This window comes from Esox lucius, chromosome 4 (genome assembly GCF_011004845.1).
Source record: "Esox lucius isolate fEsoLuc1 chromosome 4, fEsoLuc1.pri, whole genome shotgun sequence".
Taxonomy (NCBI): domain Eukaryota; kingdom Metazoa; phylum Chordata; class Actinopteri; order Esociformes; family Esocidae; genus Esox; species Esox lucius.
Genome location: NC_047572.1, coordinates 31,067,640 through 31,090,355, shown reverse-complemented (window position 1 = coordinate 31,090,355; position 22,716 = coordinate 31,067,640). Strand labels below are relative to the sequence as shown.

The 22,716-nt window shown below is 44.8% G+C and overlaps 1 protein-coding gene across 3 annotated transcripts; it reads right to left on the bottom strand.

The window, feature by feature from the left end:
* Window positions 1–6,976: 6,976 nt before the first annotated feature.
* Window positions 6,977–22,028, bottom strand: pcdh10b (protocadherin 10b). Of its 3 annotated transcripts, none has more exons than XM_010902107.3 (5): window positions 18,999–22,028; window positions 17,968–18,026; window positions 17,504–17,610; window positions 10,834–11,187; window positions 6,977–8,307 (listed from the first exon to the last, which is right to left on the bottom strand). In XM_010902107.3, the coding sequence occupies exons 1-5, from the start codon at window positions 21,498–21,500 to the stop codon at window positions 8,288–8,290; spliced, it is 3,042 nt and encodes a 1,013-aa protein (XP_010900409.1). In that variant the 5' UTR covers window positions 21,501–22,028; the 3' UTR covers window positions 6,977–8,287. The 3 variants fall into 3 exon arrangements, with proteins under 3 accessions (XP_010900409.1, XP_010900428.1, XP_028975307.1); XM_010902126.3 differs by having other exon boundaries at window positions 19,164–22,028; XM_029119474.2 differs by having other exon boundaries at window positions 11,030–11,187; window positions 19,164–22,028.
* Between the last annotated feature and the right edge of the window lie 688 nt (window positions 22,029–22,716).

The following is a 22,716-nucleotide window of genomic DNA, read 5'->3' as shown; positions in this document are numbered from 1 at the left end:
TTTCTTTTTCCTTGTCTTGCTCTTCTCATCTGCTCTCCCTGTTATTCTGATGAACATGCCCCCACACACTCTCTCCAATCTCACTCTCTCGCACTCCGACTGTCTCTCTCCAATCTCACTATCTCTCTCTCCGACTGTCTCCAATCTCACTCTCTTTAACTCCGATTGTCTCTCTCCAATCTCATTATCTCTCACTCTGACTGTCTCTCTCCAATCTCACGCTCTCTAACTCCGACTGTCTCTCTCCAATCTCACTCTCTCGAACTCTGATTGTCTCTCTCCAATCTCACTCTCTCTCACTCTGACTGTCTCTCTCCAATCTCACTCTCTCTCACTCCGACTGTCTCTCTCCAATCTTACTCTCTCACTCCTACTGTCTCTCTCCAATCTCACTCTCTCTCACTCTGACTGTCTCTCTCCAATCTCACTCTCTCACTCCTACTGTCTCTCTCCAAACTCTCTCTCTCTCACTCAGACCGTCTCTCTCCAATCTCACTCTCTCTCACTCCAACTGTCTCTCTCCAATCTCACGCTCTCACTCCTACTGTCTCTCTCCAAACTCTCTCTCTCTCTCACTCAGACCGTCTCTCTCCAATCTCACTCTATCTCACGCCGACTGTCTCTCTCCAATCTCACTCTCTCAATCAAAAACCTTGTGCACACTTCATCAGAAGATGGCATCTCGAGCTATCGATATCTGCATGTTTACAAAACAAAAGAATCAAGTGTCTCCAGTCCTTTGTATGTTGCGGGAAATGTAGCGTAAACAAGCCCTAACTGACTAACTCTCTCCACTCTCACTAACTGTCTCTGTCCACTCTCTCCACTCTCACTGTCTCTGTCCACTCTCTCCACTCTCACTAACTGTCTCTGTCCACTCTCTCCACTCTCACTAACTGTCTCTGTCCACTCTCTCCACTCTCACTAACTGTCTCTGTCCACTCTCTCCACTCTCACTAACTGTCTCTGTCCACTCTCTCCACTCTCACTAACTGTCTCTGTCCACTCTCTCCACTCTCACTAACTGTCTCTGTCCACTCTCTCCACTCTCACTAACTGTCTCTGTCCACTCTCTCCACTCTCACTAACTGTCTCTGTCCACTCTCTCCACTCTCACTAACTGTCTCTGTCCACTCTCACTTCCACTAACTGTCTGTGTCGACTCTACCTTTCTTCACTCTCAGTCTGTCTCACTTTCTTTCTCACTGTCTGTCTCTTTCCACTCTTTCACTCTCCCTTCTCCCTTTCTCTTTTTGACTCAGATTAGAGTCGCAAAGAGGCAGTACACAATGAGACGATGACACACAGGCCAACATTTATCTGTGTTTATCTGTGCCTTCCGTAGGGGGGTTGACATTAACCAGCGCCCATCGCTACTCTCAGCCCCCAGCCCCGGGGCGGACCAGTTGTAGCCAGGGCAGGGTCAAGGGTCAGCAGGGCCAGGGGCGGGCTGAGACAGAGCAGGGTCAGGAGGGTTGGATGGAGGCCTGGAGAGGGTCAGTGACAGGGGTAATGGTCTGGAGATCCCTACAGCTGGAGGCTCTGCTGTGGTCAGGACAGATCGCGGGCTGATAGCTGTCTCCGCTCAATAGCATGGCCATACGTCTGTGTGTGTGTGTGTGTGTGCATCTGCTTTTTTGTTGTAAGTGAAGCATTATGCAGTGGGCTAAGGAGATAAAGCCAACAGCCAATAGAGGTGTGGACACATATGAATGGCTAATTTTAATTTTAAATATCCTTAAATTTTATTGTGACAATTATTATTATTAATAATAATAACAATGTATTTATTTCTAATTATTTTCACTGTAGCAGGTGGAGCAGTTTCACCAGTAACACTGCTAAAACCCAGAAGGTGAAACCATTTCAATCGTAACACTGTGTCTATCTGTTTAATGGTGTTATCTATTCTGTTAGATTTTCAAACAGCCCACCCCCCCCCCCCCCCCCCCAACACCTGGGAATAACAGCCTTCAAACAGCTCCCCGCCAACGGAATTCCCATCATTCTCCTTTTATTCCTGTTTCAGCAGCTCATCAGTCAACCCATGACCCTGCCTAACGCCACAGCAGTTCCCTCATGTCCCCCGTCCCCCACACACCTCCTCCTCACACTCGGCCCAAACCCCTCTCATCCATGCTTTCCGGACAGACGACAGGCCACTATCTCGCCGTAGTGCCACAAGAACCAGGCCCTTCAGAAACCTCCCAGTGGGCTCAGGTACAATGAGACTGTGAACAGAACTGACAGACACCTTGAAGAGAGAAACGATGAGAGAGTGAGAAAAAGAAACAGACCACCACCGCCCCACTGGTTTTTGTTCCTGCTCCTTGTCCGTCACCCCCAGTGCCATGCTCCGCCTCCGTCTCTGGCTTCCAGGGGGGCAAAACAGGGAAAGAACATTCCTGCCATAGAATATGTCACTTCTAAAAGGACATTCTCGAAGTGATGACAGATGACAGACAGAAAGCTGTACAATGAAGGAGAGGGATCAGGGAGAGGGAACAGGAAGCAAAAAGACAAGTAGCATGTGTTTTGTTCTGTGGGGATATCTGTTCGGATTTGTCTGAAAACTACCTCAAAATAGATTGTGCCGATAAAAAAAAAGCATTCCTAGCTCAGTTGAAGGTAAGCGTATATTAGCATAACTGTTCTCAGAGCCTTTTCAGACTAATACATTAAACGAGATGGGAATGTGCATTATTTTACATTATAATCGAGTGAAGTACCAAGACATGAGCCGAGACAGAGCTGGCAGTAGAAACCAGAGATGTGCTCACGGCAAATCGACCAGGCCTGTATCAATGTTCAGGTATATAAGGTAGATTTTGGTGCGAGTAGCTGCACAAAGCCTTAATAGCAGCACTTGCCATTTTCTTACTTTTGGTCATCTTTAATTGCCTTCAACTCCATTACATGCAGAGGTCAGTTGTGTGCTGAGGAACCTCCCAAAATCGACTGGCAGGGCCAGCTCTAGCCTTTTGGGGGCCCTCAGCTAAATTTAATGTGGGCCCCCCTCTCCCAGGTTATGTCACTTATGCCTTGAACCAGCTCTGCGGACAGGCCTTCCTGCCACTGGTTTTCACAGGTCTGGTCATATCATATCTTTACACTTCATATTGATATATTTTTTACCAACCAAACGAATTATTGACTTCTTGCTGTGTTCTTTGTTATCTATAAGTAGCTTACAGAATACTTTCCTCTTCTGTGGTTCTTTACAGGGATGAGTTTGCTCGGAAGGTGGAGGTTTTTGAGCAAAACTTACCCAAGTCTTCATAACAGAACCATCTATCGGTTAAAGTATTCTTCAATAAACTTCAAGAAATATATTGTGATGCAAAAACCCTCTCAAAAAGCTGAAATGAATACATCTTACAGCTCTCTATACACTCTCTGGTTATGTTTCTAAGAATGTTCTCACTCTCAATGTTGAATTTATATGAATGCCCTTAGCCTAGATGTTGTATATATTTTAATATACTGATTCTAGATATATATTATCTCCATATTATAGATGAGGGAAGATTTTAAATCAAGAACAGTGGTTTTGGTGGGCTACGTGGTAAGTCTAAGAACAACAACAATGAACTCTAAACAATGAACAAAACTCATCAACCTTCAGTTAGCATGGACGCCACTAAACTCCTATGTACCTCACTACTCAACCTTCAGTTAGCATGGACGCCACTAAACTCCTATGTACCTCACTAATCAACCTTCAGTTAGCATGGACGCCACTAAACTCCTATGTACCTCACTAATCAACCTTCAGTTAGCATGGACGCCACTAAACTCCTATGCTCATCACTAATCAACCTTCAGTTAGCATGGACGCCACTAAACTCCTATGCTCATCACTAATCAACCTTCAGTTAGCATGGACGCCACTAAACTCCTATGTACCTCACTAATCAACCTTCAGTTAGCATGGACGCCACTAAACTCCTATGCTCCTCACTAATCAACCTTCAGTTAGCATGGACGCCACTAAACTCCTATGTTCCTCACTAATCAACCTTCAGTTAGCATGGACGCCACTAAACTCCTATGTTCATCCCTACTCAACCTTCAGTTAGCATGGACGCCACTAAACTCCTATGTTCCTCACTAATCAACCTTCAGTTAGCATGGACGCCACTAAACTCCTATGCTCATCACTAATCAACCTTCAGTTAGCATGGACGGCACTAAACTCCTATGTTCCTCACTAATCAACCTTCAGTTAGCATGGACGCCACTAAACTCCTATGTTCCTCACTAATCAACCTTCAATTAGCATGGACGCCACTAAACTCCTATGTTCATCACTAATCAACCTTCAGTTAGCATGGACGCCACTAAACTCCTATGTTCATCACTAATCAACCTTCAGTTAGCATGGACGCCACTAAACTCCTATGTTCATCACTAATCAACCTTCAGTTAGCATGGACGCCACTAAACTCCTATGTTCCTCACTAATCAACCTTCAATTAGCATGGACGCCACTAAACTCCTATGTTCATCACTAATCAACCTTCAGTTAGCATGGACGCCACTCAACTCCTATGCTCATCACTAATCAACCTTCAGTTAGCATGGATGCCACTAAACTCCTATGTTCATCCCTACTCAACCTTCAGTTAGCATGGACGCCACTAAACTCCTATGTTCCTCACTAATCAATCTTCAGTTAGCATGAAATCCACTAAACCCCTACGAACACCCCTAATCGACTTTCAGTTAGCATGTAGGTCACTGCAGTCTCAGAATTTGACAAAACATAAATTTGATTTCTCCAAACCAGCATTCACGAAGACGCCGTTGTGTGAAGTCCTTTGGTGTCTGCGTATGAAATGTGGAGCATTCCAGTCCAACATAAAAGTTAACGCTTCCTAATCCTCCATGCCTTCGTGCAGCGATGACTTTGAAACTTTCTATCGGTTAACACATGCCCCCCAGAATATAAAAGCATGTCAGCCTCTATCTCATTCTCCCTCACTCTCCCACCTCTCTCACTCTCTGACGCTTTGCCTCTGTTTCTCTCGCTCTCTGTTTCCCCTCCCACTTTCTCTCTCTCCTTTCCTTGTTTTGGGAATTGTAAGTAATTTATTTTTGGTCTTAGTTCATCTTTCATTATACTCTAATGATTTCCTCATTTGAACACAACCACACGTGGAAATTACAACTTTTGGAAAATGAAGGAGATTAACATGAGTGAGCGAGGTCAAATATAATGGGTTCCATTTAGGAAGAAAGAAGATATGATTATACAGCGTTTGTTCTGTTCTAAATTTCCTTCTAAATCTAAATGGAACAGAGCTGATAGTTATTCTCTCATTACGCTGCCATAAAGGGTAGTCAATAGGCAGATTAGAGCTAATTTCCTTTTCACAAATGTTGGCTTAAAAAGAAAATAAATATGAACTCAATAAAGACTGTCTGTTTTTGATGAAGAGTATAAACCAGGACCTAATATAGATTTTAATACCTGTTTAGAACAGATTTGAACACATCTCTGGTGGAAAAACGTAAATGAATATTCAAATATGTGAGATTATAAAGGATTACACATAATTGCTTCTCACATTTAGACTGTGCAATTGGTTAGTCACCATCTGTAACATTATTTAACCTTGTTTATATTCTTTTTCCGCCACTTCGGGAAGATTAAACATGCGTTGTGCGATTTAAGACATGCATTTCATCGTTAGCACTTGTTTTTTTGAGCGAAATGAATAGATTATAAAAGCATGTAAACTTCTGAGATTAGGTTTTAGAGGGGCGCCAGGCAGACAAACGGCTGACAGCAGCCGGTGATTACAGCGTGTTACTGTGAGCATATGTCAGTACACACTGTGTCCTACATACAGTGCCGGCTGTCCCTTTAACCAGACCTCTGCTGCATATGACTCACGGCCACTAGGGGGCCACCAAGAAAAAATAATATACATATGTGTACATATGCAATATATATCTACAGCTCTGTAAAAAAATAAGAGACAACTGCACCTTTTTCTTTCCTTTCCAAAAAATGTTAAAAGGAAAGTTTTGAGTGAGGACCTGAAGTGTTCAATTTGCGGTGGTCTCATCATTTTAACCCTTCTGTTCCTCACTAAAAACCTTCCCTTTTGACTTTTGTGGAAAGGAAAGAAAAAGGTGCCATGGTCTCTTAATTTTTTCCGGAGCTGTACATGTATAGCTCCGTAAGCTGTATATATATACAGCTCCGGAAAAAATTAAGAGACCATTGCACCTTTTTCTTTCCTTTCCATAAAAGTCGAAAGGGAAGGTTTTTAGTGAGGAACAGAAGGGATAAAATTATTTCCTTTCCCCCCATATATATATACACACACAAACAAATACACCCACACAGAGTACCTAATCATTATTAAATTATTGAGATCCTGGAGGGGGGCCCTGTTAATTTTGTTAGACACTCTCAATGACACCTCAAAGATTAGAATTGGCATTGCCTGCATAACGGGCATTTCTTCGGTCTTGTAAAAAATATTTGATTTTTCTTTCTTTCTTTCTTTATAGTGGTTGTCAAATTGGCAACTCAACCGAAAGTCAGTGAACATGGTTGCCAAATTCGAAACATGTAATTTTTCCAGAACTGCGACATTTACTCAATTTACTGTACAATAGAACTGGAGAATCATTCTGCAAAATCTTTCTCCATCAAAAACCTGTCAAATAGCTTCTCCCAAAATATGAACACGTTCTTCTGGTGTGTGTCAGTTACACAATCAAAATAATAAATCAAGTGTAAAATCATGAGTAACAAAGCATGTGAACACAATTAGTCCGGATTCCGGCACGATGAGCGGCACTTCGCACAGTAAAATAATAATTGAAATGATCAAAGGACGCTGAAATATTACGGAGGCATATTAAGCCGTCACATTAGGGTTTCCTCTTTCATGTGGCTGAGTGTGGTCGTATACAACAACACCCAAGTTAAAGAAATCAAAGCACGTGAGACAGACAGTATATTTCAGAATTTTCGGTTTATTGTCGGCATTGCGGTGTGTTTCTGAGTGCGAGAGTGTGTATGTGTATTTGATTCTGCACTGCATGTGTACAACAACTTTCATTATTTGGCCACTTTTCGTTTTTGTTCTTTTAATTGACCCTTTTTTTGGTTACAATAACACAGAATTACCATGGAATTCAATCTAAATTATTACCGCCTTTTTATTTATAGACATGAATTTCAGCTTTCAATATCGAAAAGTGAAAAATGAAATAAACAAAACGGATGAAAACTTTCACATGAGAGAGATAAGGCTGTTCTGTTTTCATGGCAAGAACGTCCCAGACTTGTAAGATCGTCAAAAGTCTTCTAGAGCACTTTAAGCAGCGAATGGACCTCTGTCTACTCAGAATAGGAAACCCACCAAATGGATAGCACACCTTCAGAAAAAGTATATATAGATAGATGTATATATAGATTTATATTCATTTTGAAGCTTTTTAAAAGAGTACAGTAAACACTTCTCACACATGATATAAACTACTGAACAGCTTAGATTCAAAGGTGTAGGCCAACACTGTCCAGACCCACTGTGTGGTGAAAAAAAAGAAAAAGCAGAACTTAAAAAATATTTATCCTGCCCACAATCTTTCCTTCTAAAGTTGAAGTACTGTAGATCTGAGAAGACACCTGACCTCACAAACTGAATAGAAAAACAGTCAAGTCTAAAACAGTGGTATTGCATTTGTAATGCACAAAGATCTCCTGTACAACTGGCTTCTGCTGTGATTATAAACATCTAAAGGGCTCAGTGACGTTGTTCCTCTTCCTGTTGGTTTCTCGTTGTCGTCTCTTTTTTGTTCTTTATTTTATTTTTTACTTTTTTTCCTCTTAAAGATGTACATTAGTGCTGTAAACAGACACACACACAGACCCAAGAAGAGATTGTCTTTCTCCTCGTCCTGCTGCCGCTCCCACGTTCCCCTCCACCTCAGTTCTGTCAGCTTTTTGTCTCAGTCCTGCTGAGAGCGGTGGGGTCCCCCAGCGTGGAGCGGTCTGCCTTTCCGTCTTCTATCCGTGACTCTCCGTTCGTCCCCCACCACTTCCAACCCCTCCAGAATCCCATGGTCAGAAGGTCCAAAGGCCGGCAGTGTTCCAATAGAATTCTGAAGGGAACGTTGTCTACAGAGGTCCGTGTTACACAGGGGAGAGTGTCAGTTCTGAAGTGGTACAGCTAAGGAAATGGAGTCTTGAACTTGATGCTCTTTTTAGTTTTGACTGATTGTGCAAAGTCATGCGGTCTCTGGTATGTCCACGCGAAAAGAGCTAGCAAACCCTTTTCCTCGCTGCAAGCAGAAAACACAAGCTGGTTAGGGGTCAAAGTTGGTCTGAAGCACCGAGGAGAAAGAAAAAGACAGAGCATCTAGAGGTCAATTACATACCAGAACGACCCGTCAATATTTTGGTATCTCAGATTCTTCTGCCAATACTTACTTAGAAATGTAATGGGGTAGGTTGTTATGTTGTATAACATTTATGTAACATACTATTTAAAAAAAAAAAAAAAAACATTTCAGGCTCCAGTGTACATACCCATCAATAGACAAAATCTCTGTGTCAGTAGACTTCTTATAATCTGCTTTAAAATATGCACTATGCCTGGATATTAAATTATAATAACCTATCACAAGAATTAATATTAACAGTAACTCAAACATACCCTTTTTGATTTTGTAACTGTATACTCAACAAATGTACCAGAATTTTGGAGTGTGTTACTGAAATTATAATTTTGCCAGTTAACTGAAATCTAAAAACAGGGTCATCTCATAACAAATTTGTAGGACACCCATTCTGTTTGAAGAGTGCATTTTTCCAGCAAAAATGTTATGTGTACACAAACATCCAAAAGGGTACCATTGGCATGGGGATTTTCTACTTCTCAGTGTTGAAGAGGATAATGTGGAACATTTAACTTATTTCACCGTGTAATGACCCTAAGATGATTGTATAATGCACAATTTGTAGATTATAAGATCTGTACAGAATGGATGTGGGCCTTTCAATTAAAATCACTGCTGTCTGAAATTTTTTTCAGGTCAAAATGCTAAATTTCCATTTGAAATATCTCGCCTCACATAGATTGTTTGCGAGAGCTGCCAGAGGAATCTGAAATACCAAACATAATTGCCGGCCTTCTGGGGTGTGGAATAGCCCTGCAGGAACCATAGTTAATGTACTGAGTGTTGTAAGACAGTCAAGAAAACAAGGTTGTAAAGCCCTTCATCTGTTCCCCTCTTGGACCATTTCAATCCCCTGTGAAATCGTTAATGGATAATGCATGTGAATATGGGGGTCCGTTCCCTCTGAGAGCATCGCAGGCCCGGTTTATTTAGGGCAGCAACAATGTGTCTGAACTCAAATGGGCCACGGCCGATACGGAAACAAACGGAGCCTCCTCCTCCCCCACACCGCCTGCACCTCCCAGCATGCCCTCCCCCTCCCCCATTAAAGCTCAACAATCCCCCAGCTAGCAGCGGCTCTGTGTCATCTCTGTTTGATTAGGGTAATGACCGGCCCGGCGTTCACCACAGCCCTCTGCCGGCGACGCTGTCTATGGCTACAAGGGGCTCTCTGTCTCCGGATGATCAGATTAGGGAAAGACACAGCCTCTTATCAACAGGATACCCCCCACCCCACACCCACACACACAGCCTCCTGGTTCTCCTCTGCCATACCCCCTTAAAAAATTAGACAGTCTCTTCACTGTATCACAAGAATATCCCCCTTATCCCCCTTACCCCCCCCCCCCCCCCCCCCCCCCGTGACACCCGCTCACCAGATCTCCCTAACAGGCATCTTCTAGATAAGGAATGCCTTCTGTTGATTCGCTACCGGATCTAGACTTGGAGACGGCGAGAAGGAGTTTGAGATTCAGAGAGGAAGGTGAAATCTCTATCTTCCTAGATCTCCAGTTAATCTGTATTCGTCGGAGGCAGTGCTTGATACAAATATAAAAATAAAATAAATAAAAAACATCCATGAATGTCAAATGTTTTCCCTTCTGTGTCTTTGCTGCACGCTGCGGCTGTGAATTACTGTAGTGGGGGAGACAGTTTGACATCGGCAGTCTGGTAATTTTTCCAGCGAGTTCTGTTGAGCGATGAAAGGACGGGAAACTCTTAAGGCAGCACTTGACACAATTATAATTAAGCATTATCACCAAATTGCAGTGATGAGGATGTCTCTCTTTGTGCCCTTTGAAAAGGCAGTTTAGAAACAGAAATTCCTCATGGAAATATGCCTCCTCTTTCCTCTGCTTTCCTCAATTATCTAAAACGGTTTTGATCCCAGGAGCTGGAGTAATAACATCAGACGAATGCCACAGAGAGGGTAATCTCTAAGCTTCTATTCTTTAAAACAGATTAAAAACACTCCTTTTCCCATTCCATTCCCAGCATCTCATTTAGTAACACAGCCGTCCCCTCATAATGACACCACCCATAAATAATTTTGCCATCTCAGCCATGTCACAGATCTCTCAGGGATTCCAAACGGTATTCTAATTGATCATGGCACATTGATATACTGCAGCCGATGATACTCAGAGGAAAGACTGAATTGATATGGAAGACAGTGGATGAGATCATCAAAGATAGAGAGAGCCATAAAAAAAATGGGTGAAAGGCAGAGGGAGTTGAAAACTGGAATTGGGTGGTGAGGTTAAATGGGTCATATCCACATTTCCAGCCAATCAGGTAAAAAATGGAATTATAATTTTTCTTTCAAGTCAATCAGATGGGGATCGGTTGGTAGTTTGAGAGAGCAGAGTGGGTTAGCCACAGAGCTGCCGTGCAAAGCGTAATACTCACTCAAATAAGCAGGTTTGTAAGGCGCTCGCGTGCTACACAGAAGTGCCTCAAACTCTTTCCTCTCTAGGGTGGAGTGGTTGGCGTGGTGGTTGGCATGGTGGTTGGCATGGTGGTGGTGGTGTTGATGGCTGAGGGGCGTCTCTTTGCCAAAGGTGGAGAATGACTTATCGGCCGTTTGCTCTTGGCTTTTAAATACCTCGGTGTCGGGCACAGAGTCCATGCCTGGCACGTGCAGGTTGCTGCGGTAGTCCGCCGCCTGGCGCCCGTCGGAGGGCACGAAGGAGGGCATCCAGCAGCGGTCGGAGTGGCCCAGGGCCTTGCACTCCTCCGTGCAGTTGGAGAAGAGATCCGCGCCTGGGATGAGAGAGGGGAGGACGAGGACGAGGAGGGAGGAAGGGATGAAGAGGGAGTTTAATAGACATAAAGGTCAAACTCAGTTCGAGACAAAAAGTAAGCAGGCAAAACGAGCACACACACACACGCGCACGCACGCACGCACACACACACACACACACACACGGACGCGCACACCCACACACACGCACGGACGCGCACACACACACACACGCACCCACACACACGCACGGACGCGCACACACAAACACGCACGCGCACGACTTAGATCGGGCTCAGATCTCTAATTCCTCTTTGCTGTGTTTTCTCATCCACCGTGTTGGATCAAAGCCAGACGCAATCTGATGAAAGAGCAGAGTATGTAGAGAGATACACTCTTAACCTGGCTCTACAGCAGACTACCTAGAAAGCCCAGCGTGGGCACAGGGGAAGGTTCAGAGGTCACTCATCGCTTGCTCTTCCTCCTCTTTTACCCACACGCCAAAGAGAGATTCAACAAAGGAAAAAGAGGGCAACAAAAAGAACTGACTGAAGAATACTAAAACATTCAAAAATAAAGCCTGCTTGAAGTTTGAAACCATATGCGTAGTCTTGTATTTTGTTATGAATCATTGACAGGCGCTGGAGGTTAAGAGGTCAGTACAAGGTCAGGCCCGGTTGTTGTGACCCCGAGACGGTAGGCTCAGTCGTTACTTCCACGGTGTCATGCCTGGGGTGGTAGGTCGACATCACCGCGGCCACCGAGAAGACCAGCGGATGCACTGCTCACGGCAGCTGAAATACAAGTCACCCAGGCAGTCCAGACCTGGCTACGCGCATCATAACAACCTCATGAAACTCCCTCCTGGCCTCCTCCATCACCAACGGCAGAGATCGACGGCAACTCACCGTCGTGTCTGTGTGAACGGTCATCCTCTGACACCCACCCTCCATCTATGTTCCACATGACATCGTGTCTGTGTGAACGGTCATCCTCTGACACCCACCCTCCCTCTATGTTCCACATGACATCGTGTCTGTATGAACGGTCATCCTCTGACACCCACCCTCCCTCTATGTTCCACATGACATTGTGTCTGTGTGAACGGTCATCCTCTGACACCCACCCTCCCTCTATGTTCCACATGACATTGTGTCTGTGTGAACGGTCATCCTCTGACACCCACCCTCCCTCTATGTTCCACATGACATTGTGTCTGTATGAACGGTCATCCTCTGACACCCACCCTCCCTCTATGTTCCACATGACTTCTGGGTAACTAAGGACTAAGTAAGGCCATTGACAGCAGACAGGTCAATCTGGGCCAAGAAAATCCTCCAGCCACCTGAGGAGTTTCTGTCCCCGCCAACCGGCCAGCGTATCCATAGAGACCAGCAGGTATATGATGACCACGTGAAGACACCTGCAGCCTGTAAAATAAATAGCTGGTTCGTATTGCCCTCAGACTCTGTTCATCTCCCCACATCTAGGTTGGTCATGTCAATCCTTGACATGTGTACATCAACCACAAATCCAGGTGTATTATATACTCACTGATCATATCTTAAGATCTCATGTTATCACTTTTATTATAATTTATGCCAACTTTGTGTGGATTTCGTGGATTCTGTCTCTAGATGTTGGCTAACGCCAGTAAACAAGCGTAAATGTTTGAGGGTGAACGTGCTTATGGCATGCCGGTGATTGTGACTGCACGGCTGTGTGTGTGTGTGTGTGTGTGTGTGTGTGCTATTCTGTGATCACTGGGTGTCACTGGTCATGCAGAGTGAGACGTTCACATTTAAAGGGATAAACACCACATACAACACTGCCGACGCTCCCCCAACCAAGGTATTAGATCGTGGAAACTGCAGGCTCAATATTATTGGATTACCTCGGCAGCTCACGTCTCCCAGCTGACCATGCAATTAGCTCAGATGAATGATTGCAGGAATGAGTACTGAAGTATACCAGAGTTATTCAGCGTTCTGTCAAAGAGGAAGTTCATTCTGAGTTAATTCTTCATTAACCAACCAGTGGGCGCACAGATTGTCTTTTGTAAGGATGAATCAAAATGATAAATGTCTGAATGAAATCAGATTGATTTTAATATTTTAGAATTTAGCAAAACAAGGTTATTAGGAATTTAATCTGTTTTGGCGGGGTCCATGATGTAGTCCACATATTTAAGTCAAACGGAGTCGGAATCCGTGTTTGTGGGTAAAATCCAAACTACTCACCAACAGTCCCTTCAGATAATCCTACAGTATACAGACTGATTAGGCTTCAGAGTGCTGGGTGTGTGTGTGTGTGTGTGTGCGTGCGTGATTCCGTGGGTCAGCAAAGGAGGAATTTGCTTTGTTACAAAGAGGATTAATTTGGCTCTGTGTCACTAACAGCTTGGAAATATGCCGAGCTTCCTAACGAGAGAGTTTCTTATTAAATATTAACGAACATCCATAAATACACTGTCACGTTGAATGTCAGCACCAGCCCATACACAACGAGAGAAGGCGTCTTATGGCGTTATATACAGTATCTACTAGCAGGGACTTAATAAATAGATCAATGACTCCTCCACACCTCCACACCCTGAAGCACCTCTACACTCCCTTAGATATTCACCAGAGCAATGTGACATAACCTCATGACCCTGGATATTGAAAATATTTCCATATTGAATAATCACAGGAGGCTTGTTGTGAATATCAATCTCTTTTAGGTTTTAAATAGGCCGTGGATTTGGCATTTAGGATATTGAAGAAGTGATAACACACACGCGCGCTAGCATTGCTGACGTCTCACAGACTGAAAGGGATCAGGAGCGCCATAACCAGGGCCGAGAGAAAAGCTTCTTCCCCATCTGACCGTGACACCATCTATCTGCCCTGTGCTCTAATCAGCAATTTAGAGTCCTTTTGCACGCACATACACATGCAAACAACCATCCCACCCCCATTCACTCACCTAATCACACACACACACTTTCCAGGGACACTCATTCCACACTGCAGTCCCATTGAAATTGTCCACACTGCAGTCCCATTGAAATTGTCCACACTGCAGTCCCATTGAAATTGTCCACACTGCAGTCCCATTGCATTGTCCACACTGCAGTCCCATTGAAATTGTCCACACTGCAGTCCCATTGAAATTGTCCACACTGCAGTCCCATTGATATTGTCCACACTGCAGTCCCATTGAAATTGTCCACACTGCAGTCCCATTGATATTGTCCACACTGCAGTCCCTTTGAAATTTTCCACACTGCAGTCCCATTGAAATTGTCCACACTGCAGTCCCATTGAAATTGTCCACACTGCAGTCCCATTGTCAATATAAACACTTTGAACACTGGTCACTGTCTGTTTGTTCATCTCCTGTTGACCTACGTTTTCTTTTCCACAGCACTACTTAGGCTGGTCTATATGAGCAGCCTCCCATTTGCCCAATTGATTTGTAAATGTGTTAATTGTACTCTTGTAGGTTTTTTTTATTATTCATGTTAATGTGCTACATTTAATTGACTGCTCTGCCTGCAATAATGTGTATATATAAAATGCTAAAACTTTGAAACAGACACACACACACACAAACACACCCACTGAGTCCTCCACTACGGAACCAAATCAAGACATCTTGATATTTCTTGACATTTCAGGAAATTACATCTTCCCTGAGCCTTCTTCTGGGGGGAAAGCAATAAAAGAAGAAAAAAAAAATATGGAATTGACCTGTCCTCAGTTGAAAGTTGAATAGAAAGTGTGAATGAATACTCACATTATTTCTGAGACTACGACTTTAATGATTTTGCAGAGAAAACGTGAGCCATGAGTTGCGGAACCAGTCCAAGGCCACAGTACAGCGCTGTGACTTCAGAATGCACCTAAAAAACTGTGTCAACACATCTCTCCTTAATTCAAATGGAGACAAAGTCAAACACAGAGAGGCTGAGTGAAAGATGTGGCGAGAGAGACGGGAACGTAAAGATTGTTTGAGCGAGAGAGTATGTCAGTAAACGCTCTGACCCCCCCAACCCCCCCAGCCCCCCCCCCCCCCCCACACCCACACACACACACACACACACACACCCGTTACAGCCCCTGTCTATCTTAGGATTGGGCACGGCTCTTGAGCAGGGCAAATGGCAGCCCTGATAATAACCTTCATTTGGTAATTGGTATGCCGAGGTCTGAAAATGAATTACTGATCAGCGAGCTGTTACCACAGCGATAACGTGAAGAGCAGGCCTAAGGATGAATTCACCAAGGCAACAGGGGAAGGGGGAGGCAAATGGGGGGTGGGGGGGGGGGCAATGGCGTGCCAATTCTAATGTTCTGTAAAGTACGGTGACAGTTAATTGGGAGTCTCACATTAATAAGACTCAGTAGAAAATCCACTCTGATACCGGAAACAAAAGCCATAGCCTTGAGTTCATCCGATATCAGCCAAACTTTATTTACCTACCTGACACAATCACACTTAGTGCCATAATTACCCTATAGTTCAGGCCCATCTCATTGAATTAAGGAATGTTTAATGAGAAATGTAAGATAATACGATACAAATCAGCCAACTAATTAAGACAAATAATCAAGTTCTGAAATGTCAGCTCGTAACAAACTCAATTATCACTTATCAAATAACACAGCAGACAGTTATTTTCAAGTATTGTGGAAGCAGACTATGCTAAGCCACGCTTATCAATTATCCTAATCAAACAAAGACTTAATGCAAAGCAATTAATCTGTTTAAAGACATTAAGCTCTCCGATAAATCCGCAGCAAAGCAACAGTAGCCTTTCGCCATAAAGAGCCACTCAGAGTCCCAAGCAGTGACATCCCGTCCACTCGAGGCCACACCACAGTGTCAGCGTAACTGCTTTACATGAAGGAAAACAAGGAGTGAGGAAGCATTACGCCCATATAGACACTATACACAAGTAAATGATGTAGGCAGCAGACCTATGGCTCACTGAACTGAAGGCATTTGATACAAACAATCTCAGTAGTTCAATTACTTTTGGTAGAACCTCAATAGGTTTCAACCATATATAAAGTGACTTTATATTTAAAGCCAAAGCAAAGGAAAAATCAGTTTAAATGAATAGGATGCATCCCTTTAAAGGTCTGTGTGCCTACAATAGTGGCATTATTGTTTCTAGACATGGCTCATTTCACAGGCTGTGGGTCCACCCCCTAGGCAGACCATGTTGCTCTCCAAAATAACATGGGCATAGAAACACAAAATCACAGAGAGAGAGAGAGAGAGAGAGAGAGAGAGAGAGGGAGGGAGAGAGAAAGAGACAGAGAGAGAGAAAGAGAGAGACATGGAAGGACCAAAGCAATTGCACGGATGAATGAAAAGATAACCGTATTTAACTCAGAAGCCCAATTGTAAAAGCCTGGTGGGCTATGTGATCCTTTAGGTGGAACAGATAAAAAAGAGGAAGGACGCAGAGGAATGCGGTCAGAGCGGTGGCGGGGGCAGAGCTCGGGATGGGTACCGCCAAGCACAGTCACTGAATGAATCGTTTGTTTGTTTGTTTGAGCTCGCAACCTATTTGGTCCCGTTCCCACACAGCACCGCCCAATGACAAACCAACCAGGCCTCGTTATAAAATCTTTCACGTTCCTGTCAAGTGGTCTCTAGCACCGGACTGCTGCCCTTCCTCATTAACGACCCGCATATTTAGCGTATAACAACAGGATTAAGCTCAGCAGCGCGTCGCCGTCTCGCAGAACATTTCACATGTTAAAAAAAAAAACAATAAAGGGATTGAGCTACAGCTAGGAAAGCGAGTTCACATACACATCGCTACGACTGGAATACCAACAAAAAACATCGTGTTTATTCTGGCCTGAGCCTAAGGAGTAGGCCTATATAAGCAATCACTTGGCCATAGAAATAACTAAACAACAAGCAATATTTCATCAATTCTAAGCACACTATCCAAGCACATTGAAAGCACCGACGCTTTCTTTTCAGGACCACAATCAGGATAAGCTGTGTGAAAAGGCTATTAGTATGCAGTAGCCACGGGAATGTATAGCCTAACGAACGCTTATAACTAGTAACTTAATAATAACACGTTCTGTTTGAGTGTTGTAGGTTTGGTTATACTAAATGGAATGACATTTTCGTGCAAAGATTCACCGCGAGTTTAGGGTACTTCATCTAATTGACATGGCTTCGATCACGAAATCGATAGATCAGCACCAAGGACAGACGCCACATCATACAAAACTGTCAGGGACTTTGAATAAGGCAAAAAATAAAAGAACAACAAAACCGCACAAACATGAATTTACAGAAGACGGTAGCAGAAGACCTTACCAGTAGAGTGACCTCGATTGGTGGCGTCATGGTCACTGTCGCCCTGCTCGCTGTCTCCATGACCACTATCCTTAGAGCTCACGAGATCCGCTTCTTGGAAAGCAGAGCTGGACAAAATGAATGAGAAAAATAGAAAATACGTTCAGTGTAGGCCAATATTGTTTTTTTCAATGCAAAAAAAAAAAAGAAGAACATTAAAAAAAAGTATTGAAATGAGAAGAAGAAAAAAAAGCACATTCAACAACATGTATTAGGCCATCATCGTATAAAAGGATGGTGCGTATTCACGGGTGCGGCTGTCCGGGAGAGAGAGAATGAACCATATAAAGTAGCCATTTTGGCATGTGATTTCTAGCAGTCAATGGTCCAAGGGCCTTCAGCACAGACCAAACAACAGTCTTATTCACGTCACTCAGTATTCTGGCTGGGCACCAGCTGAGCGTGATCGTGCACGTGCTCCTTACCTGTTCACACGCCGTGGCCTGTCCACTAGGTAACTGAGCTCGGCTCTCTGATGTTTGGTCTGAAAGAGATAGCCAATCAATTTTGAGTTTGGGGCGCGTTTTCGTTGGATAATCAAAACATGACTTTCAAGACATCACTTACGCAATATTAAAACAATGCCTTAGATTACACATATGTTATTTATTTTGCCATTGTTTTGAGTGTTTTCTGATGTTTCGCAACGAGAAGTCTCATCTTGGCCTGTATTTTTTTTATTTTTGTGAGGCCCAGTTTAAGGCCTCCCAGCCGACAGCATAAATATACTGTCATAAAGAAAATGAAGTGGTGCACCTATTCATGCTAGAGCAACTATAGACGGATCTTTGTTCTAGTGCAACTCAGCACGATCGTGACTTGTGTGCATAATGTGTGTGTTCTCACAGGGGACACGGTCATTGCGCAGACAACACAACACAACAACACCCACACACACACACACACACACACACACACACACACGGAGACACACACACTTCAGCCTTCAAGCCACCTTATTGTATTATACTATATTATATTTTCTTATTTATTCTTATCTTACTCCGAATGCAGGCTCTTTTTTAAAGCATGACAAAACCACTTCTGAGCATAACATAAACATGCAATCATTACTATTCCAATGATAATCTCCCATAGGACTGCCAACGGCAACATGTCGGCAACTGGTAATCATCATGTTGGGTTGAATTGCTTTTCCGGAAACTAATCGCAGGATACGCAAGGCCCAAATGCTAAATAATAAACACATTTGCAAGGGACTATGCAAACAAGGCTTGATGCAACATACAGAAAGCTATCACCGATGTTAGACATACGTTCAGTTTACCAACGAGACATTTTTCTTGTAGAAAATGTGTTATCCACATACTAATAGCAGCAGCGGACGGGGTTTAACCAATTTTATGTTGCAGTTATCAACATCTATGAATAATATATCGATAGCAAGTACATGCCGGGTATATTTTGGGGTTCAAAGGCACGAGAGGACTCTTACCTCGCTTGATAAAATGCTGCCGTTTGATAGGATGTCAGGCTGCTGGTCAGTGTACCCTGTCACTATGGCCCCGCACGGGTTGTGTTCCGTGTCTGTGCTCCTAGATGGGCTACACGGCTTTAGGAACATGAGGTCGGTTTTGGCCGACTCCGGGGTCAGACATACCTGGTAACAATAGTTCTGGTTTTGATGGTGAGAGCCGAAGCTCCCGGACTCTTCAACGGGCACTTGGGCTGTACCGGCCCCGGTGACGTTGGCGCTCTGCACCAGCATGATATCGGACTTGCTGAGCTTTTTCTTGCGGGCTCGCGCCTGTCTGCTGCAGCATGTGGCACAACCCAGGCAGCATTCACTGGTGAGGCACGTGTAGATGTTGAGCTTTTTGTCCTTCTGGCAGCGCACAGCCAGCACGATCATAGCCAGGAGGAAGATGAAGGAGACGGACCCCAGGGCGATGATGAGAATGAGGGTGAGATCCAGTGTGGTCTCCTTGGACTTGATGGTGCCTCTCTCCCGGTGGTCCTCCACCACGCTGTCCACAAGCACCACGAACACACTGGCGGTGGAGGAGAGCGGCGGCTGGCCGTGATCCCTCACCTCTATCAACAGGTCATACATCTGGTGCGGGTCCCGCTTGGTGGAGACGCGTCGGGCAGTGCGCAGTTCTCCTGTCCTCCAGTCCATGCGGAACATGCCGTTCTCGTTCCCCCTCTGGATACTGTAGGAGAGCCGCGCGTTCTCGCCATCATCTGCGTCCATGGCAACGATGCGGGTCACCAAGTAGCCAGGCTCAGCGGAGCGGGGCAGAGGCTCTCTCGCCGTGCCATTTTTACCCAGGGGAGCGATGACGGAGGGAGGGTTGTCGTTCTGGTCCACGATGATCACTTTGACCGTGGCGTTCGAAGAGAGCTCGGGGCTGCCAGCATCCTTCGCCTGAACCATGAAAGTGAAGTCTTTTAGCTGCTCATAATCGAATGACCTGAGTGCGTAAAGGTAGCCCGTCTCCTCGTTGATTGACACATATGTTTTCACAGACATCCCCTGAATATCACACTCCATTATGGAGTAACTAATGAGTGCGTTCTGACCTACGTCTGGGTCCAGAGCGGTAACCGCGTGTATATAAGCACCGGGCACATTGTTTTCAGTCACATACACATCGTATATGGGCTGCGTAAACGTTGGCGCATTGTCGTTCTCATCCGACACTTGCACTTTGATTGATTTACTGGTGGCAAGGGAAGGAGTCCCTGTATCCCTGGCAACTACAGTCACCGAATAAGAGTCTGCGTCCTCTCTGTTTAGAGGCCCGTCCGTTACAATGGTGAAATAGTTCCTAAAGGAAGGTTTTAGTTTGAACGGAACGTCACCGAGGATTTCAACGTGAATCTTTCCGTTTTCCTCAGCGTCCTTGTCCGTCACGCTCAACAAGGCTATAACGGTGCCCGGGGCTGCCCTCTCGCTCACAGACTCTGTCACGGTGCTGAAGGAGATATCGGGGGCATTGTCATTTACATCCGTCACTTTAACTAGGACTTTACAGTGCGCGGCAACGGCATTGGGTCCCAAGTCTTTCGCCTGAACGAATATTTGATACAAGCCACTCTCCTCAAAATCCACTTCTCCACGCACCTCAATGCGTCCAGTGCGCGCGTCAATGGCAAACAGGTCCTTGACGCGGCTGGAGATGTGGTTGCTGAATGAATACACTATCTCCCCGTTCTGTCCCTCATCCAGGTCTGTGGCATTCAGCTGTATAACTAAGGTCCCGACCGGCGCGTTCTCCTGGAGGCTCACCGAGTACACCGGTTGGTCAAACACGGGCACGTTGTCATTAGAATCCAGCACTTTCACCACCAGAAGAGCGGTGCCTGTCCGGGGAGGTTGACCCCCGTCAACCGCTGTCAGCACGTACTTGTGGGTCGCCTGCTGCTCCCTGTCTAACGGCTTTTCTAGCACCAGCTCGGCGAATTTGTTCCCGTCTGTCTGCGTCTGCACGTCCAGGTAGAAGTAGTTATTGGTGGTGATGTCATATGTGCGCAGCGCGTTAGAACCCACGTCCGGATCGAATGCGCTCTCCAGGGGGAACCGGGTGCCAGGGGTGGCACTCTCCGAGATCTCCACCGTGATGTCGGTCTCCGGGAAGCTGGGCGGATTGTCATTGATATCCACGACCTCTATCTCCACGCGGAACAGCTCGAGTGGGTTCTCCAGAAACACCTCGAGGTGCAATAGGCAGCTGGCACTCTGTTTGCAGATCTGCTCCCGGTCGATTTTTTCGTTTACGAACAAAATCCCGTTCTCCATGTTCACTTCCAAGTACGGCGTCCTCGAGCTGGGGACAACCTGGAAGCGGCGCGAAGCGATTTTGGTCATGTCCAGTCCAAGGTCCTCCGCGATATTCCCCACGAACGTACCGTGATCCGCCTCCTCCGGAACAGAGTAGCGTATTTGCGAGACCACTCCATCCGTGATACACAGCAGAAGGAATAGCACAATCATCGCCAAAGAGCAAGTGCACTTGGAAAAAAAAATCTTATCCTTTTTTATTTAACGCGTCAATTCCCATTACCCTTAGTCCAACGAAAGTCCCAAAAATGTGTAAATTGTTTGAACAAAAAAATATTTTAGTAGTCCTGTCCACCGTGGACCATCTTGTTTGTGATGGTCAATTTGAATACCCCAAAAGACTGTCTTCACTGGCAAATCAACAAGCTCTGATGGGTCCGGTTATAGCAGCATCGCACATTCCAATGATGCGGAGCGGTCCGTAAGTGATGATGAGACTGAAACCATAGGCCTATATTAACTTATTTTTTTGTATTATTATCCGTACCATGCATTTTGTCATCAGCTTATTTTCTAACTGCCACAGTTACATGACTTATTCTCTCCACTCGCTCTCTCTCACTCTCTCTCTCTCTCTCTCTCCAGTGATATCAGCTCCCGATAGCGCACACACTGCGGCGGTCTCCTCTCCCACTACTGAATGCTCTTCACTCAACTATTCGCTTTTTCCGCAGCGCACCTCCCCTACCAGCCAACGGGATCCTCGGGCACCCGCAGAACTGTCTCCTCATTGGACGGTTCAGACGTCTGTTAATGCTGGACAGCGCACTCGGCGATGTGACGCTTCTAGCCCAGTTGCTGGTTCGAGCTGAATACCTGACGAGGAAGAAACATTTAAAAGAGGTGAGGAAGTTTGTGGTTTTATAGCTGTTTATTTGCAGATATGCTCATGGGTAATATAAGGGTCTTAATATAGTTATTAACAAAATCACAACACACATGTTCGTGACTATTAGTGAAGCAGGACATAACAAGTAATTAGATGATTGCAATTGATTGATATTTTCTAAATTGTAAGCTTCCTGCTAGTCTACGTGTGTTGACTGAAGATTTGTGGAAATGCGAGGTGAACCGGCCGGACATGCGTGAATCAAATATATTCATATTAAGGTTTTATGCATCACACAGTGAGTATTCCTCTTTCAGCCAACAACCTTTGCAGCTTATCTTTGTAACTGCGCTCACACTACACCGAGATAGTTGTGTGCAAAATGTCCGAGCCTGACAACGCTCGACGCAAACCACAGACCTCACGCGTCCCCTAGCGGCCAAAAGAGAAACATCAAATCAAATCCGCCGCTTTAATGTCGACCTGAATGAAAGAACCAGATCTACGTATACATATTTTTCCCCTCTCTCCATTAGATGT

Excerpts from the sequence above, each read along its gene's own strand:
- pcdh10b (XM_010902107.3), bottom strand. The coding sequence starts at position 21,500 with ATGATTGTGCTATTCCTTCTGCTGTGTATCACGGATGGAGTGGTCTCG. Across the intron at positions 18,027-18,998 it reads GCAGCATTTTATCAAGCGAG|ACCAAACATCAGAGAGCCGA; the intron begins GTAAGAGTCCTC and ends TATCTCTTTCAG. Across the intron at positions 8,308-10,833 it reads TTACAAACCTGCTTATTTGA|CGAGGAAAAGGGTTTGCTAG; the intron begins GTGAGTATTACG and ends TTCTGCTTGCAG.